Source organism: Lytechinus variegatus, chromosome 1 (assembly GCF_018143015.1).
Source record: "Lytechinus variegatus isolate NC3 chromosome 1, Lvar_3.0, whole genome shotgun sequence".
Taxonomy (NCBI): Eukaryota; Metazoa; Echinodermata; class Echinoidea; order Temnopleuroida; family Toxopneustidae; genus Lytechinus; species Lytechinus variegatus.
Genome location: NC_054740.1, coordinates 6,959,176 through 6,979,542, shown reverse-complemented (window position 1 = coordinate 6,979,542; position 20,367 = coordinate 6,959,176). Strand labels below are relative to the sequence as shown.

Genomic DNA, 20,367 nt, shown 5'->3' with positions numbered 1-20,367 from the left:
TTAGATTTTGAGCTCATGCTGATGATTGCAAATCATGTTCCACTTTTGGTCTACTTTAAGCTACATAAAATATTTGAACTCAAAACCTTTTCATTTGACCTTGAAATTGTTCCAAATATAGCTATTTGTGCTTCATAAGTAGCATATTGAAATCACACGTGTACTTTGCAACACATTTTAAAATGGATTTTCTCAAAGAGAGAATACCTGATCAGGCTGATATTTGCAGTATTAGTAGTCTGTAATGAGTTCTTGCAGGATCTACAGATCAAGGAACTATTCTTTCATGACAATGACCTTGAAAATACAGCTGAAAATCATGAAAAATCAATAAATCAGACTGAACTCAAAACCATATATTTTGACCTTGAAATCATTCCAAATATAGCTATTTGTTGCTTCATAAGTAGCATATATTCAAATCGTGCATGTACATTGTACTTAGCAACACATTTCAATACTTGGAAATAATTTCAAGGTCAAATGATATGGTTTTGAGTTCAGTCTGATTTATCGATTTTTCATGATTTTCAGCTGTATTTTCAAGGTCATTGTCAAGAAAGAATAGTTCCTTGATCTGTAGATACTCTAAGAACTCATTACAGACTACTAATACTGCAAATATCAGCCTGATCAGGTATTCTCTCTTTGAGAAAATCCAATTTGAAATGTGTTGCAAAGTACACGTGTGATTTGAATATGCTACTTATGAAGCACAAATAGCTATATTTGGAACAATTTCAAGGTCGAATGATAAGGTTTTGAGTTCAAATATTTTATGTAGCTTAAAGTAGACCAAAAGTGGAACATGATTTGCAATTATCAGCATGAGCTCACAATCTAAGATGAAATAACACACAATGAAAAGTGGGTAAAAACACTTGATTACTAATGAAAATTGTATGATTTATTGATTTTCATGATTTTCAGCTGTATTTTCAAGGTCATTGTCATGAGAGAATAGGTACCTAATCTGTAGATCCTCCAAGAACTCATTACAGACTACCAATACTGCAAATATCAGCCTGATCAGGTATTCTCTCTATGAGAAAATCCATTTTGAAATGTGTTGCAAAGTGCAATGTACTCGCGCGATTTGAATATGCTACTTATGAAGCAATAATTAGCTATATTTGGAATAATTTCAAGGTCAAATGATATAGTTTTGAGTTCAAATATTTTATGTTGCTTAAAGTAGAACAAAAGTTGTACATGTCTTTCAAGTTTTGGCTTAAGCTCACCCTTTGTATTGAAATGACACCCATTTGAAAGTCAATGTAAACACCATTTGAATGCCATATGATTCTGGAAAATTCGCAAATTTACTGTTTTTATTGAATTTTAGGTGTGTTTTCAAGGTCATTACCAACAACAAAAACTATTTCTGAAGATATATCCTTTTAATACCAATTACAGACTATCATCACAGAAGATATCAATGTCTCTTGGCATTTCATCTTTGAGTTATCACAATTTGAAAAGTGTTGAAAAGCATGTATGTGTCATTAACGTCAAATTTAGGGTGTTTACGACCATTTTGGAATGCGCAAATCAGCCCCTAAACATTCTGGTAGCAAAATTTCTCAAGTAACACTTGAAAATATGGGTAAATGTCTATCAAAACACAGAAATTGGTCCCCCTCCTCGATGGGACGGGAGGTGATCCGTGACCTTGAACTTGGCATCTTTTGAAAAAAATCCAACTTTGAGGGCGCCCTACAGGAAAACGACGCACACTCTTGCGTCAATTTTTTGTAATTCTGTTGAGTATATGAAAGTCCATAAATGTGCATAATATTTGGTTCTAAGCTAATTTAGTTTTGGATTTATGAGCCTCCAAACATGCTTCTGAAATCATTGACACGGATGCTTAACGCCATTTTCGGTGACCTCTTGTGCGAAATCCGGTTGACAGGTCCGCGCTACAGTATACTCTGCATGTTTAGACCAAAAAGTTCTTTCAATTTACTTAAAATGAAGACTGTAATCAATCAAACTTTGCTGCAGTAGTCAATCAAAAATAGGCAATTTTATTTAAAATAATTTCTTTGAGTGCACATTGGTTGCTATGGGAGGCTGTATCTTAGCAACCATTTGACCTTGGGGCAAAATATTTCAGATTTTTCCGTCAGACACTTGGGGCAACATTTGGTGCAAGTTTAAAGAAAATCGAAGAGGGTCGGGTGACAAATTGTCTGAAAATTGGTTGATTTGATGTGGATTGACCCATATATTAACACCAACACCAACAACACCTACACCAATCTTAACAGTAACACTAACAGCAACGTCAACACCAACAGTGTCAGCACCAACAATAAGTAAAGCATACAAGTGGAATGCCTCTGGCCGTCTCACCTGCATCACGCGGTTCAATATAGCAGCAGTGCTGACTTTGAATACTACTCTAACTCGCACAAGATGTTCAGTGATACATGGTAACTCTTATGTCCACTTTTTATGAACTAGACCAATAAACTTACAGAGATATGATGGTTATTCAACAAAAAACCCCAACATGGCCAAAGTTCATTGACCTTACATGACCTTTGACCTTAATCATGTGACCTGAAACTTGAACAGGATGTTCAGTGATACTTGATTACTCTTATGTACAAGTTTCATGAATCAGATCCATAAACTTTCAAAGTTATGATGGTAATTCAACAGATACACCCGATTCGGCCAAAGTTCATTGACCTTTGACCTTGGTCATGTGACCTGAAACGCGCACAGGATGTTCAGTGATACTTGATTACTCTAATGTCCAAGTTTAATTAACTAGACCAATAAACTTTCAAAGTTATGATGGTAATTCAACAGATACCCCCGATTCGGCCAAAGTTCATTGACCCTAAATGACCTTTGACCTTAATCATGAGACCTGAAACTTGCACAAAATTTTTAGTGATGCTTGATTACTATTATGTCCAAGTTTCATGAATCAGATCCATAAACTTTCAAAGTTATGATGGGAATTCAACAGATATCCCCAATTCGGCCAAAGTTCATTGACCCTAAATGACCTTTGACCTTGGTCATGTGACGTGAAACTCATGCAGGATGTTCAGTGATACTTGATTAACCTTATGTCCAAGTTTCATGAACTAGGTCCATATATTTTCTAAGTTATGATGACATTTCAAAAACTTAACCTCAGGTTAAGATTTCGATGTTGAATCCTCCAACATGGTCTAAGTTCATTGACCCTAAATGACCTTTGACCTTGGTCATGTGACATGAAACTCTAATAGGATGTTCAGTAATACTTGATTAACCTTATGGCCAAGTTTTATTAACTAGGTCCATATACTTTCTAAGTTATGACGTCATTTCAAAAACTTAACCTCAGGTTAAGATTTGATGTTGACGCCGCCGCCGTCGGAAAAGCGGCGCCTATAGTCTCACTTTGCTTCGCAGGTGAGACAAAAATGAGAAAAACATTTGCAAAGGACCATCAGTTTTCTTTTCAGGTTTGTGTCAAGCTTTTAATAGATGTACATTTTACAAACATGTTGCCCAATGAAATCATTTCATTTCCTTGTTCGTTTTCAAGAAAAACCTTTCCTGTGAAAAAATCATAAGACAGTACCATGGAGCAACTGACAGATACAGAGCATATACATGTAATATGTAGCATTCAGCTTTGCATAAATTTTGTTTTTATTACTGTCATCAAAACTACAAAGCAAAACATCAGTTATAAATAGCTAGATTTTCACTTCCTTTTCCCAGTCAAAGAAATTTAAGAGAAATACTTGAGAAGGATTAAGGAAGTCAATTCGATTGTAAGTTTACTGCATAATTTCATACTATTGTTCTTCTGTGAAAAATACTAGTACAAAACCAATAAGCTTCCTAAAAACTTCCAATAAAATTCCTTAAAACAGTCATGTTTTGAAAGCACAATATCAGATGGTCAATCTTGTAAAAAAATTCCTATCTCCTTATTCTTGCCTTCAATCATTATACTTGACAAAAACAGTCTTAGTTTTGCTTGCTACATGTATGCCTATGGACAAGCTTAACAAACTATTATAAATGCTAACTGAAACTTGAATTAGACTGAAAACAAAACATAATTTCTTGCAATAAATTGTTCCACTTTTATGATGTGTACAGAGTGTAAAAGACAGGTAATTTATAATTCTAAATAAACTTATCATAAATAGATCATATCCAAGCTCTCTACTTGGTAACAGGGATGCGAGCAGCATTCCTACATGGCGAATGGTAAAAAATCAATGAATTTCAAATTTTGTATGGTTCCTGATGGTTTTATTTTGTTTTCTATTTATGATCGGGTGTGAAATGATTTGTTTATTGATATATACAAAAGGCACAGTAAAACCATTTTCAATTTTCTGAGAAAATGACATTTCATTGATTTTTTACCATTCGCTATGTAGGAATGCTGCTCTCATATGATGTCACAAATCCAAAACTTTGATTCTAATAACTTTCTTAATCTTCGACGGATTATCCTCAAACCTTCACCAATATTTTTTTTTTACTTTTTCTGTCATTTTTTACAAGAAACTTTTCTTCAGGGTGAACTTCCCCTTAAAGTATTGGAAACAAAACTGTACCCTTGACTAATTTTCCCTGAACTGACCCCAAAACAAGTACAGCGATATTATGTAATGGATGTCAGCTTTACTCTTACATACTTACATTGGGGTTTAGTTCCGCCCCACCGCCTCATAGCCCCAACTGTGGTCAGTTCCAGAGCAGCGCATTCGTTGATCCAAAATCTTTCCAGAAAACCCCATTGACCAAGATTTAGTTCTGAAGCCCTCTATTTTTACTCTGGTATGGCCATGGACAGGTCCATGGTTCGGAACATAGGTATCATGTAACACCCCCCCCCCCCCCCCCCCCCCGTAAGAATGCAATAATCAGGGTCTTAATTACATGTCATTGTAGATATTGTCAAGTTTTATTGTCTAAAAATACTTTTTATTTTTATTGGTATTTCACATAGATCAGAATTACAATATCATTGAATCTTGAATCTCATATGTTATTCCAATGATAAAAGATCTAAAACTGGTCTTTACTTGTTTGCTTCATGTACAAGGTCATGAATCAATTAAAGATACAAACAAAATGTACAAATTCCCAAAAGGCTGCCAGTTGCATTTATGCGCTAATATTTCAATTCAGTACTTCAAATTAACCCTCTGATATGATCGAAATCTCCTACGTTTGGGTCGAATGATCATCAGACTACTGATCAGGATCTCTAAATATTTTAAGTGGTTAGATATTACCTACTTTATTGGTTTCATTCTTATCACCATTGTTGACAAAGTACATATTAATGGATAAACAGTTAGTATAGAAAAAAATTGCAAGTAACGTTCTAGTGACATTTGTACACGGTCAGTCAGAATATACATGTGTGGTCAATGTAATTATTAATTGCATGCACAAAGTGAATTGTACATGTATCTTATTTCCTGTTTATTGTACACATGGTCATATATAGAATTCTATTCCCCGGGCAGCATGACAAGTAAAAAAAAATATTTGAAGACACTATGAAGCAAGAGAGCAAAGCAAGCAAGAATGTCGTTAGGGTGCTTTTACATTTTCAAACGGGAAAGTTAAGTTAAGCATTAAAAATTTCTGGGGGTGGGGACTGTCAACCTGCTTCCTGCTTCCTGCTGCCACCCCCCCCCCCCCCCCCCCGTACATTTTACAGCCACTATTTTACAGTGACATTCCCAAGGACTAAACAGTGATTTCTTTGGCAAGACATTAATCTACTATTTACCATACTTGACTCAGGTGAAGTAAATTGTTACCTGGCAGAAAATATTCTTTGAAATGCTTGTGTTTTATGCAGGCTTGTCAGGATGAAACAAGGCTATTAGATATTTGAAAGCCTTTTGGAACCCTACAGCTAAACGTTGAAAACATGAGCTGTAATGAGACTGTAGAGTGTATATTATATTTTCATTATTATTTTGATTACAATAAGCTGATTCTTACCTTGACCACTTTTGAGTCCAAGCAAACCACAAATGTATTATGAAGAATATGGACACAAAACACCAATCCAAACTCCTTATACCTAATAAATGAGAATGGGGGTAAACAAGAGAAACAATGAAATTAATGAACAACCACTCACACATTTTCAGAGAACTGTTTGGTATTAAAGCCATCAGTTTTCAGGATGAAGATAGATCATGGAAGTAATTATTTCATTTTATATGGAGGAGCCTGGGAGGCACAAGAAGAATCAACCTCATTTGCTAGGTTTATGAGTGAGAACATCTGTAAAAAGGGTGTTTTATTGCTTACCATTCAATGTAAATGAATTTAAGTTATTTTGAGGCATGAAAACTTCTAATTATTTACAAGTATTTTTCCCCTCATTGTGCAGGTCTCTCAAATCCAACATGCACTGCATATTACATGGACTTTTAAGAATAGATTTAATTGAGTGTGAAATGAATATGAATAAACCTATTATCATATGTGCCAGCTGGCTCATGAACATGCCCCATTGCACACAATGATAAAATATGTCATATTTTATATTACTTTGGCAAAAAGGAAATCTGTCTTTTGATATGAGAAATGTATTAGCTAGAGAATGATCATGGAAGAATGTTTTCGTTTTTTGTGTTTGTTTGTTTTTTGTAGGGGGGGGGATTTTGTGTGGCCCCTGTATCTGCTTATGCAAGTTTGGACATATAAAAGACATGAAAAGACCACAAATGCGATGAAATCACCAAATAAATATATACTATTATTCCATTTTCATAGTCCAACATCTAATGACTAAATTCTCATGGAAGTTAATAGTGTATATTTTATATGTCCTCAAATGCTATAAACTATTTCCTCAAAATATTTACAAAATAATTTATTTACTTATTTTTTCAAAAAGATAATATCGTCTTTCTTAAGTTTAACATGTACTGAGAAAGGTTGAAGTGGCCTTAGAAGTGATCTTCCAAACCAGTTCCGAAAACCACCTAGCGATGAAGTTTTCAAGATCGCTTTGCCTCGTTAGAACTGGACACTGGTTATATCGTAAATGAGGACAACCATTCTTCAGGAAGCGATCTTCGGCTCGCATGTGTTGTGTGGAGAATGCCTATGTTGCGGTTTCAAATTTCGCACAAAAAACTTAGAGCATAACCATAGCGACAAAATCACTTTCCATGAAGTGGTTTTGAAAACCACTTTCAGGTGATCAAATGGGAACGCTAGCAAAGCAATCTTCCAAACTGGTTTCCTGAACCGGTTTCCAGTATTAGTTTTGAGGTTTGTAATGAGAACGGTGTCATGCACTCCAAAATCGCTGTAACGGTTGGTCGAGCTGACCACTTGTGGTCGTCCCACAATTGCCCTTGCATGCGCACTTACTCGCATTGTCTCAGCATGATGAGAAAGAGCTAACACCAGGGAAAAAAATCAATTTGGTTTTATTTTTGGTGGGGGTTTTTTCACAGCCTACTGCCAAATCTGCAAGTTTTTTTTTTTTTGCAGCTCATTTAATAAGTTGTCTATTCGAAGAGAACTCAATACAATTTATATGACCAAATCCAAAATTTGAACCTTTTCATAGTTACTTGCGATATAGGGATACTTTACAGTTGTGGTATTTTTATTCACTGAATGTCCACCAAGGTGTGAACGTACTTAGATTTTTTATTAAATTTCAAGATTTTTGTTTATTAAATTGCATAAAGTTATTTTTTTTTATAATTATATGTTTTATTAGGAAATCAATATGAAATCACAAAATTTGTCTGATTGGCAAAAAACAAAAAAGTTATAAAAAAGAATAAACAAGTAGCAGATATACATGTACATACAAAATCGAAATAATAGGCCAATTTCTTTTTATAGGAAGAATAAATAACCATAAAGAACAATGAAAGCATAGTGAATGTATAACCGTACATGTACAACAATAGCAGGTGAAATATTATGACTGGAATTTCAACTATCGAAAGTAATAAGACTTTGACAAGGGAGATAAAGTAACCAAAAATATATGGGATGTAAATAATAAACAAGTGGAATGCCTCTGGCCGTCTCACCTGCATCACGCAGTTCAATATACAGCAGTGCTGACTTGAAAACTACTCTAACTCGCACAAGATGTTCAGTGATACATGTACATGGTTACTATTATGTCCACTTTTTATGAACTAGACCAATAAACTTACAGAGATATGATGGTTATTCAACAAAAAACCCAACATGGCCAAAGTTCATTGACCTTTGACCTTGATCATGTGACCTGAAACTCGCACAGGATGTTCAGTGATACTTGATTACTCTTATGTCCAAGTTTCATGAATCAGATCAATAAACTTGCGAAGTTATGATGGTAATTCAAAAGATACACCCAATTCAGCCAAAGTTCATTGACCTTTGACCTTGGCCATGTGACCTGAAATGCGCACAGGATGTTCAGTGATACTTGATTACTCTAATGTCCAAGTATCATGAATCAGATCCATAAACTTTCATGATGGTAATTCAACAGATACCCCCAATTCGGCCAAAGTTCATTGACCCTAAATGACCTTTGACCTTAATCATGAGACCTGAAACTTGCACAAAATGTTAAGTGATGCTTGATTACTATTATGTCCAAGTTTCATGAATCAGATCCATAAACTTTCAAAGTTATGATGGGAATTCAACAGATACCCCCAATTCGGCCAAAGTTCATTGACCCTAGATGACCTTTGGCCTTGGTCATGTGACATAAAACTCATGCAGGATGTTCAGTGATACTTGATTAACCTTATGTCCAAGTTTCATGAACTAGGTCCACATATTTTCTAAGTTATGACGTCAATTCAAAATCTTAACCTCAGGTTAAGATTTTGATGTTGATTCCTCCAACATGGTCTAAGTTCATTGACCCTAAATGACCTTTGACCTTGGTCATGTGACATGAAACTCTAATAGGATGTTCAGTAATACTTGATTAACCTTATGGCTGAGTTTCATGAACTAGGTCCATATACTTTCTAAGTTATGATGTCATTTTAAAAACTTAACAACAGGTTAAGATTTAATGTTGACGCCGCTGCCGTCGCCGCCGTCGGAAAAGCGGTGCCTATAGTCTCACTCTGCTATGCAGGTGAGACAAAAACCTTAGAAATGCATCGAATATGCAGGAAGTTTAAAAGGTGAAACGCCACTTCTTAAAGTGAATTGGCAATTTATTTCTCTTTTTGGCTGACCAAATCTGCAAGTTGCAACACTGGGAAATCTTTTCAAAATCAAAATGAATGTGGATTTTCCAGGGCTCCTGTGAGAATTTCAGATACTAAATTGGCAAGGCGCAGTTGAGAGAATTGCATGTGGCACTGGGAATACAGATTCAGGATTCAGTACTACACTGTAAATAAGCTTTGGGATAGTTTCCCCTAGAGGTCAAGTCCACCCCAGAAAAATGTTGATTTGAATAAATAGAGAAAAATCAAAATAGCATAACGCTGAAAATTTCATCAAAATCTGATGTAAAATAAGAAAGTTATTCTAATATAAAATGTTCACTTATTTCTCACCAAGACAGTGATTCACAATTTAGTGGCATGCAAATTAGACAGTCGATGATGTCCCTCACTATTTCTTTTGTTTTTACTGTTAAAATAAAAAAATATTTCATTTTTTACAGATTTGACAATAAGGACAATCTTGTCTCAATCATACAGTATCAAACAATGCTAATTCCACATGTTCAAAGAGGAATCAATTGTTGTTTCACTTCACAATGAGAGAATTAGACTTTTTCATATTTCATATACATGTAGAAATAGTGAGTGGAAGACGTCATCAGTCTCCTCATTCGCATACTGACCAGGATGTACATATAAGTTCTGCTTTGTGAAACTAAGTGAAACTTTAAAAATTTCATAACTTTTCTATTTTACATAGTCTGATTTTGATGAAATTTAAAGTTTTGTCCTTGTTGAACTTTTCTATTTTTATTCAAATAAACTTTTTTGTTGGGGTGAACTTGTCCTTCAACTATCAACTTCGGACTACATGTACCTCTCCTTATATCAGCTCCCTCTTTATCATAAAAAATGAGAATCAATCCGGACAGAAAAAACTTGAAAGAAAACAAATTACAATTTTTCCCTCATATCATGTACATGCATGGGTAGTATACATTGTAATAAAGAGGGTACATTATTTAAAGGTAAATATTCATAGTATACAGCATGCTACTTATACCCTTTTACACAAGATTTTCTTAGCCCCGGACTATCGCTAACCCAGTATTATCCTCAACCCCATACTATTTTTATTCCTTTTCACAAATTATGCCAAATTGTTATTGCTAACTCCGGATAAGGAATACTTGCTTTTCAAAAAAAAACCTTGCAACCCGGACTAGTGGTAGCTCATGAATATAGTACTTCACTCGAACCCTTTTTACACACGCTAAACTTTCCTAAACCCCGTACTATAAGTGGGGATAAATTGCCATTTAGCCCCACCTATAGTACGGGGTTTAAAGCTTAGCCGACTTTCGTTTTACACTAGCAATCTTAACCCCGTACTATCGCTCTTAGTACCGCAATTGCTGGGATAACCCTGCTTTTTTGCAGGCCCAAATAATCTCGTACTAAAGGTGGGGTTAGCCCACTTTGCAAAAATGCTGTGTAAAAAGAAAGTGGGCTAAGCTTAACCCTGTACTGTAGGCAATCTAGCCCCACCTATAGTACAGGGTTAAGGAAATTTTAGCGTGTGTAAAAGATATCTAATTAAAAATGTAGTAAAATGCATTAATGAAGATCGACGTGCATGTTGTTGAGCCTGAGAAAAAGAAAATTTAGGCCATCTGATAGCAAACATTCTAATCTGATAATACTTGTACTTTGAATCTGATCATTCATACCAAGAAGAAGTAACTACAGCCTAACCTTCCCTCGCCTGCAAATATCTTCTTTAAAAAATATTTTACTACATGTACACCTTGTGTTACATACATGTACATATATTCGTAGACCCCTGTACGGCTTTAATATCGGATCAGCAGTAAACGCACCACACCTACATGTATCTGAGATTGCTTAATGTATACACTGACCCACTCATGGTATTAAGATCAATCATTTAATCTCCCTGATCCAATCAGACACATTATTAGCACAATGTCAAAGATCATTGTTCACTTAATGACTACTGATCCCTGCTACAAGTTTTGCTCAACTTCAGGGGCCCTCCAGACAGAGCTCTCGAATCCTACTTTTCATGCTTTAATAAGCTTACCAATAGGGCCGTCTGCACCAGACCGAGTTTTCAAATTAGCGCGCTATTTCTGATCCGGCAAATTATCCCGATCGATCAATCTCAAGATTATTTGCAATGGAGACGCAATTATCGCGCTAGTTCGTAGGATTAATCTCAAGATTACAATCCCAAGTCAACTTGGGATTATTTGCAAAATAGCATGCTATTTTTACGAATTATCCTGCTAATTCTCAGGTGTAGGCACACTCAGGATTATTTATTCACGGCGTCAGACCATAATACATCGATGCCTCACTCAAGCAGGGTTTCTCTTCTTGTGATCGTGGAGACGGGGGTTTCTTGGTTTCTTATTCACGGAGAGGCCAATCGGGCTAAAATCTCGAGATTGAGCAAACTCAGGCTCATGCAGCACCGCCTACTGAGGCCCAACTTTTGTATTTCAGCAGACTTATTACTGATTTTTAGCAAATAGAGTGATAAGCTCATCTGTGTTTTATTTCAAACCTAATATGATAAAAAAATCATTTTCTGGAGGAAATAAGAAAACCCACTCCAACATGACAAGATAGACATTTTATAAAACCGACCATCTAAAGATCCCTTTTTCAAACCTTTCCAGCTTTCTGCTACACCTGTTCTTTCATTTCTATTTATTCCTTTTAATCAAGGACGATCTTATACACACATACATGTACATACTTATATGCTACAATGCATATAGAATTCAAATGTTTTTTCATTTGTACAAACTTGTATATTGAAATAAATAAATGAATTTTATAAACTCCCTCAATGTTATTCCTAGGAGACTTGCCCAAAACTATCAACGAAAAGAACTGAGTGATTGTGCAAACATGAAAAACTAAGACAGTTCAAAGTGAAACCATTTCAAATTACCATGTATATCAAGAGCAATGCTAACAGACTTTTGTATGCTTTGTGTCTAGACTTTAAGAGTTTCAACACCTGGAGTCTGATTAAACATACCTTTCAATTTGGAAGGGGAATATACTTTTGGAACAACGAAACATAACTTCAAGGCTCCAAAATGTTAAAAAGGGGAGGGTGAACTTTAAGAATGCCTGCAGACAGAATGTGACTTGAAATTCAGAACACAATGCTCAGGCATCCTGGAAGGGTATACCTTTATGTTGGGGATTCTTGAGACTCAAAAGCTTTTCTTTGAAATAGAGAGAAGAAAGTTTATCCCCAAAAAAGCCCTTAAAATATGCCATTTCAAAATATTATTTGGTCCCCATTTTTGACATTAACCTGCAGATCATATTCCATAAAAGCCCTCATAATAATTGCAACATTTTTCATTTGTGGGCGTCTTTCACAAATCTTGTTTTCAATAACAAAGTCTGGATTTCTCTGATAATTCACTTCAAATCTGCAAATCAAATTGCAAGATAGATTTCCGTTGCTGAATAAAGTGGCTTTGCATGGCCTGAAGCCAGGCCCTATTGAAATTCTTGTGAAAGTCAAGATTTGATTTTTTCAGGAGGGCCGGGCATTTGAAACTAATCTGTAGCACAGACCACCACATCAGTTCATTAATTTCTTCTTCCCAAGCGTCATGAACGCTTATACAATGGCAAAAGGTATATTTTCCCTTTCAAACATATTATATTCCTTAAATCATTGTTGTATTTCTCCAAACCATGATCCCCCTGCTTTTCCAGTTCATGCCCTGTTTCAAAAAAGTTAAAACTAACTTTGCCATTAAAACTACCATGGAAACCTTGATTGTGATTGGCTGCTGAGCCCTGTTACCATTGTAGTTCCTGTAATGACAAAGTTAAAAGTCCTATGTGAAACAGGCTCCAGGCCAATTAAAATTGAGGGTAAAGAAAGTAATAACTTACCATTCATACAGTATGCCAGCCAAAGGGCAATTATTGTTCTTCATATAATCCCTGACAGTTGGGTAGTGGCCCATGAAGAAACTGTTCAGAAAAAAAGAGTGAGAAATATCATACAATTAATGCACTTTTATGAGAGTGTTATGACGATGCAGCACACTCGAGGGTATTTACAATTATGCGAAAGCAAGAGGCGCTTGCGCCGAGTGCTTTTGCATAAAATTGTGAATGCCCGAGAGTTGCTCGCATCCTCACTAACATCACAAATCTTAAAATGTGCATTAATTGTTTTATAAAACGGGTCGGCAAAATGATTTTTTCATGGAAATCTTGTTCAAATCCCTCCAACTTGTGTACGATCAAAATGCACAGTGCTGTACGATCGCACAGACGAAGAGATCACAAGACTGTCAATTATGACATCACAGGCGTATCTACTATGCGCGCCTAATTAAGCGCATCAAAATCCTAGCCAGCCTCTTTTACTGAACGCGTATCAGTTTTTACGTGCTATTGGAACTAATGCTGCACAAAAATTGCACAGTGCTGCACAAAAAATGAACGACTGGAAGGTTGCGCATAATTAAAGCATGAACACGTGACTTGAATATGCACTCACCATTGGCTACATCCTTGAACCCGTTTTACAAATACAATTGTAGTATGAACCTATACAAATTTGTAATATCTATGCACTGAAATTCAATTTACCAAGGTAGCCGGATTAAACTAATTTAGTAGATCCTGGAGGAGAAAAAGAATAGTGCAATGTACAGTGTATACACTGCTGATGATCATATCAACATAAGGATAAATGAGGAACAGAACGATGAGGATGAAGTAATAGGTTATGAATACAAATCAAGAGAATGTGAGGAGCACTTCTTCCTTAAACTTTTAAGAAGAAAAACAAACTTATACCCCGCTTACAGTGCAGGGCCAGGCCGAGCCCAGGCCGCATTGCGGTACTCGGCCTCCCTATTTTGTGCGTTTATAATGGCGGACTCGGCCAGGCCTAAACTTTAACCTTTCAATTCTTTGTCGTAGTGGTGCTCTACTTTTAAACAAACAATTATTTTGTGGTGCACTGGGGTCACGCTGATGAGGGAAAAGGCACAAAGACCGAATGGCGAAACGTGAAGCTTAAAGTAATTTGCTATGGCATACCAATCCTTTCACTTCCAGAGTCGCATTTGGTACCTCATTAGGCCCTGCATGCGTGTACAGTGAAAAAGGCCAGGCTGAGCCGCGACCAAGACAGCATCCACAGCTGGGCCTCTATCAATTTACAGTGGATTTTAGGCCAGGCTCATCTCGGCCTTTTCACTGGAAACGGGGTCAAAATGAAGAAAAATTGGGAATATGAGGAGCTTGCTACATTTCCATTTTGGAGTACTAATACCAGATTGCTCAGTCCAAAATCTCTACTCACACTTGGTTTAAGCTTTTTACAATACATGTACACGTATGTCTAGTCTAGATGCAATACCATGTTTGGAGCCACTCACCCTTATTAATTTGGAGCCATGGAGGCATGACAAAAGTTAAACCTGGGCCCCGTCTTAAAAAGAGTTGCAATTGATCTGATCAATCACAACTATGGACGGCCAGCAACATCAACATCTATTACGCATGTTTGTTCAAAATATTTTAATTATATTCATGCATTCATTGTTTTATTGAAAATTCACTGTGCTTCTCTTTGTTTACTAAGGACATTGTGCAAATTTCCTGTAAAAAAAATTATAACACTGAAGGATTTCAATAGAATTACAATTGATCAGATCAATCGTAACTCTTTGTAAGATGGGGCCCTGAAAACCATTTTAATATGATCAAGACAGCTCAAAGTATGTATGAACTAGATAATGAGATATTCAGCCTATATAGCCCTGAAAACCATTTCAATATGATCAAGACAACTCAAAGTATGTATGAACTAGATAATGAGATATTCAATTATCAACTGGCATACAGTATGTAACTTGATGTAGTCTGACATTTATCACTGAACACTAATTACCTTATCATATAAAGTGTCTAAGGGCTACACTGGCTTTAGCAGAGCATGAGTTCAAGGAATAAAATCATACCCGTTTACCTGGTCTGGGTTAAGTGTAGCACAATCATGATTAAATTACTAATATAGGCCAGTTAAGTATACTGTCAACTAAAATTGGCCTCGTATTGGCATAGATTTTCCTAGACAGCTGGCAGCCGTCTGTTTCGAGGAGTTTTCTAACATTTTTTTTAAATTTCTCCTCGTACACAGACGGCTCGCTATCGTGCAGCCACCATTAGGGGACTTGCAATGCAAAATCCCCCCGTCGGGGCTCTTCAATTTTTGTCTTTAATGAATAAAAATTTTGAAAATTAACGCGACCAAAATGCAAATTTATATTCCCTCTTGGCATTAATTGCCAAAAAACAGATAAAAATGAACTTGAAAGGAACAAAAACAGTGACCTCGGCTGTTGCGCAAATTCACTTCCCCGTTTTATCCGATCTTAAGTACATAAACATATGGCCACTGAGTCCCCTGTACAGATCGCGCTAGAACTTCGGTCTCTGTATTTGGTGAGTGAAGCCAACGGAGTTCAGCTGAACAACCAACATAACAGAGACCGAAGCTTTTGGTCTAAGATTTTCCAAGACCTTCCAAGTCCAAGGTATTTTAGCTATTAAAACTGCCCCCTTTTCTCTCTCTCTCTCTCTCACTCAATCTAGAGCAAAAATATTCATTGACAATGTTTACTTTCAGATGCACCCTTACTCCTCAGATTGTGAATTTCTGTGCTTCTAAAAATCTGCCAAAGTCATTTTGCATGCCTTCCTTAGCTTTTTCGCCTGTCTAGTTTCAGGTAATATTATTTCTTTTCATGTAAAATCTTAAAAACACAAATTCATTCAGCCAAAGCCAAAGTTAAATGACAAGAGCAGTATCACTCACCTTGCAATCTTGGCGGAGGGAATATGCGCGTACTTCCTACGCAGCATGAACACGTAAGCAGAGTACGTGACGCCTGAAGTTAGGGCGAGCAGCATGACGAAGAAGAGGGTATACCCCAACAGAGAAACGATGCCAGCCCCGATCATCATTATTATTAAGTCAGACCTCTCAGCCTCAGTTGATTATCAAAAAGGAAGAATATATCATTCAAAAATCTAGAAAACGGTTAAACACGTCTTGCTACTCTAACATGTCAGTCTAGATCAACCAGTGTACGGTAGGACTCCCGAACAGTACTTCCTTGCGCTCAAGTTTCACGACATGCATGAGATTTCCTATATTATACCGGTATACGATTTCGTTCCGGGGCCGATTGCACGAAAGGTCTTTCCAAGGACCGTCTTTCGTGTCGCCCATCTGTTATGATACGCTATAAGTGGGGAGTTTCTGAAATTTGTGATAAAGAATAAAATTCGTTATAGCTTGCTTTCAAATCAAATTTTATACAATTTCATGATATATCACATCATTTTATAAACAAATATTTTGTTAATTTTAACGGACGAATGAAATATGTTTGCAGGTGATTTATTTAAAATGCGTTTCACATGGCGCATCATAAAAGATGGGCGACACGAAAGACGGTCCTTGCAAAGACCCTTTCGTGCAATCGGCCCCTGAGCTCCGATTACGTTTACGCGGCCGGCCGGCCGGCCGAGATCAAACAGCAGGTTAAGGCAAGGCAAGTCATCATGCAACACGTGGGGGCGTGGCAGCGTCTCGATCTCGAGCTAGCAAGAGAGCGATTGGAGCACGCGATGCATAATGAACTCCCGTGCCTCGTATTACAATTGTAACTCTATGGAAATCTATCAGTGTCATAATTTTGTCTAGGGTTTTGTCTACAGGAAATTTGAAAAATGTCCTTTGTCAACAAAAGAGTACATACCAAATTTTCAAGAAATCAAGTGAATTAATAGATATACATTCGTATATCTAAAAGTTTTTTTGAACAAACATGCATTTTATAAGTTGACTTTGAAGGTTTTCCATAGTTACTCTTTGTCTCTTTGTAAGACAGGCTCCTGGAATTATGGAAAAACCTGGGGAAACTTCGAAACAAATTCGGGGGTTGGCCGGGCATGCCGGGGGTGTGATGCTAAAGGTTCAAAACTCATACCCATATTTACGGGTCATTTCGGGTTAAAATAGGGATCTAAAATTTGACAAGCAAAAAAAAGGTTAACGTATGTCACCCAAAATTGGAGAATATGGACCCATGTTTAAGGCCAGCTAGTATCTAAAAATTGAGGGCACTGATGTTTGGGGATTTTTCCTCCATAAAACCCACCCCATGTTAAGGGATTTCTTCCAGAAAAGCCCGCAGAAATGAGCGACCCATTCCAGCGGCACATCCCCCCAACACCCGGGATTCGATCCCATCGATCACAAAATTGCCTGTACGGTATATACCGTACCGTATGCAGACTTTTCAACAACAAAAAACCGGCAAAAAAAAGATGGCCTACGTAATAGCAAACGATGATCATCGACATGCGCTGACAAAGGAAGCCCTCATTCGCAGATTATCTGCTGAAGAGATTTACAGTAGGTGTATTTCTTCAGGGATTAGGATATAGTGAACTACCTATTGTTCATTATAGGTTATCGCGGTTAAACTACATTATTTTATAGAAGTCGGCCCTTAAACCAAACTCTTCTCAGGAAACACACAATAGTCTACTCCTATTCTTTCTGTACAAAATTCGTACCGTTCTGATATTGTTCAAGGAACCTCCAAGACAAGAATAATGCACATGGAACAAATCTGTTTTCTTCTGACCCGAAAGGAGTCTCCAAAATGATAGTAGAGGGATAAGAGAGCTATAGGAGAGAGAGATATTGGATTTACCCTGGATTCCATTGAACTTTTCTTTTTAACTCAAAAGCTAGTTTGAATATGCAGTATTATCCGTCACACCCAGGATTTGTAAACAGTGACTGATTTCAGCTTATAATCTGATCTTCACCGGGTCTATACAAGAACCCGATCTCATGATCTCAAGCTGTAACATCCTGAGTATATATCTTTTGAGTTTGAGTTTTGAGCGTTGTTATATGAACGGTTGAGGAACCAAACGTATCCGTTTTTTACCATACAGACCTTTGGGTCACTGGTTCGGGGTTTTTTTCTTTAGCACCTATAACCAATTAAGCGGGGTTTTTTATGTGATATTTTTTGTACTCATATATTCATTTCCTTTTTTAAATTATATATTTGTAACTTTTTTTTGCTATTGCATAAGAGGGTCATGGTACTTTCCCTGTGCTCCTTGTAAGCAAAAATGTAAATTAAAACTTAAAAAAAACACTTACATGCACTGCGTTATTGGATACACACCACCGTTTAACCAAAGTTGGCCTCCTTTAAGGCAACGCCGAACACGCTCGGCCACCGCTGATGGTCCCTCCTATTTACCGCTCCGAAAGTTTTGAGCTGCTCAAAATATTGCGAGCGGTGAGGAGCGGGCAATTTTCCGCTCCAGCAAAGTTGACTTCATGTACTGCTCTAACAACGTCCAGTCAAAGTTTGGCACCGCTAGACGAAAGTTCGTGAACGCTTGGGTCCGCTAGGCAAACGCAGAAATCTTGAACGCTGGACAACTGCTGCTTCGCCAGCGTTGCCCGGCCGGTGATTAAACGGTTCAAAAGGCGTTTTCCCAGCGGACACGGCATTGCTGGAACGGTGCTGGGCGGTGATGAACCTTGGTTTAGCGTTGGTATGGAGGTGTCGAAGCGGTACCAGATTTTTTGGCAATTTCAGATTTTTAATTTTTGTCATGCCTAGCTGAAAGACAACAAGAATATTTTAGCAAAAATTTTCATTCGTGAATTTGCATAAAGGTTGTTAATTTCCTACCCAAATCGTAAAATGTGACATTTTGCGAAATGCCGCGTATATGACAACTTACTTGAAAAACAAACCATTTCACAGGAGGTTTTTCACTAAGAATCTGAAATAACTCCCACAATAATCCTGATATATTCTTTTTTTTCATGTGAAAGAGTTCAAAGCAGGTAAAAGACATATTTAAGGAGGTTTGTAGGATAATTATTCCTCGAAATGGGCTGATAATCCATGTTTTTTGCATTTACATGAGAAACGTTTTGATTTCTGTAGATTTCCGTTTTAATTGTATCATCATCATTTCGCCCGGTGTCTAAGCTTAAAGTCGATACCAAATTTAGCTGCCCGGTTTTGCCCGTTTTTATGTTAGAGCCGATTTTACTTGAGACATCACCCCAAAAACCTGTTAAAAAACGGTCATTTTCATACCCCGTAGCCATCGCAGCGCACCGTGTGGGGTGTACATTGCCGTTCATTTTTGCAATTTTGTACGGCAGGGACGATTCCCCTTCCATTCCGTGAATTTCCGGACATAATGTAAACATTCCGGACATAATGTAAACAAAATGAAGGTTGATAACGCAAATAATGGCTACCCAGCCCTCTTCCAGAGATAAAAGTTACTTGTAGAATAATTTCACCCCAAAACCCCCGTCATAACAAAACAATCGTTGTGTTATATACTCTGCGTTTTAACGAAGTCTACACAGCTTGATAAAGCACGATTGATATTTTCAGATTTTAAAGTATTTTTTTTAATTTAATGAACAAAGGGTGTCGAAAAGTTAGGATGCTCTTTGAGTAAAGGGTGACGAAAAGTTAGGATGCTCTTTGAGTAAAGGGTGATGAAAAATAAAGTTAGGATGCTCTTTGTGTAAAGGGTGACGAAAAGTTAGGATGCTCTTTGAGTAAAGAGTGATGAAGAGTAGCTTGATGCTCTTTGATGAAAAGGTGACGAAAAATAACTTGATGTTTTTTGTTGAAAGTGTGACAAAAAGTTACGATGCTCTTTGGTAAAAGGGTGACAAAGAGTCACTTAAAGTTCTTTGATGATATGGAGATGAATGGTGACTTAATGCTCTTTGGTGAAATGGTGACGAAAAGTGCTGAGAGGGTGCCGAAGATTGTAGATGAAAGGCGACTTGTTGCTTTATGATGAAAGGACGACGAAAAGTGACTCGATGCTCTTTGATGAAAGGATGACGAAAAGTGAAATGATGCTCTTTGATGATAGGGAGATGAAGAGTGACTTGATGGTCTTTGATGAAAGGGTGAAGAGGGTGACTTAATGCTTCTTGATGAAAGGGTGACGAAAAGGAAATTGATGCCCTTTATTGGCAGGGTGACGAATGGTCACTTGTTGTTATTTGATGAAAGGGTGATGAATCGTTACT

At 37.0% G+C, this 20,367-nt stretch overlaps 1 protein-coding gene across 1 annotated transcript in view; it reads right to left on the bottom strand.

The window, feature by feature from the left end:
* LOC121416788 (cholesterol 24-hydroxylase-like) overlaps positions 1 to 16,424 on the bottom strand; it is a 32,668-nt gene extending 16,244 nt beyond the window's left edge. Inside the window, exons 1-3 of the mRNA XM_041610308.1 lie at positions 16,066 to 16,424; positions 13,119 to 13,199; positions 5,998 to 6,079 (exon numbers count right to left, since the gene is read on the bottom strand). Of these exons, the coding sequence (XP_041466242.1) occupies positions 5,998 to 6,079; positions 13,119 to 13,199; positions 16,066 to 16,214 (312 nt within the window). The 5' untranslated portion in view covers positions 16,215 to 16,424. The remainder of the gene's footprint in view (positions 1 to 5,997; positions 6,080 to 13,118; positions 13,200 to 16,065) is intronic.
* Positions 16,425 to 20,367: the final 3,943 nt, after the last annotated feature.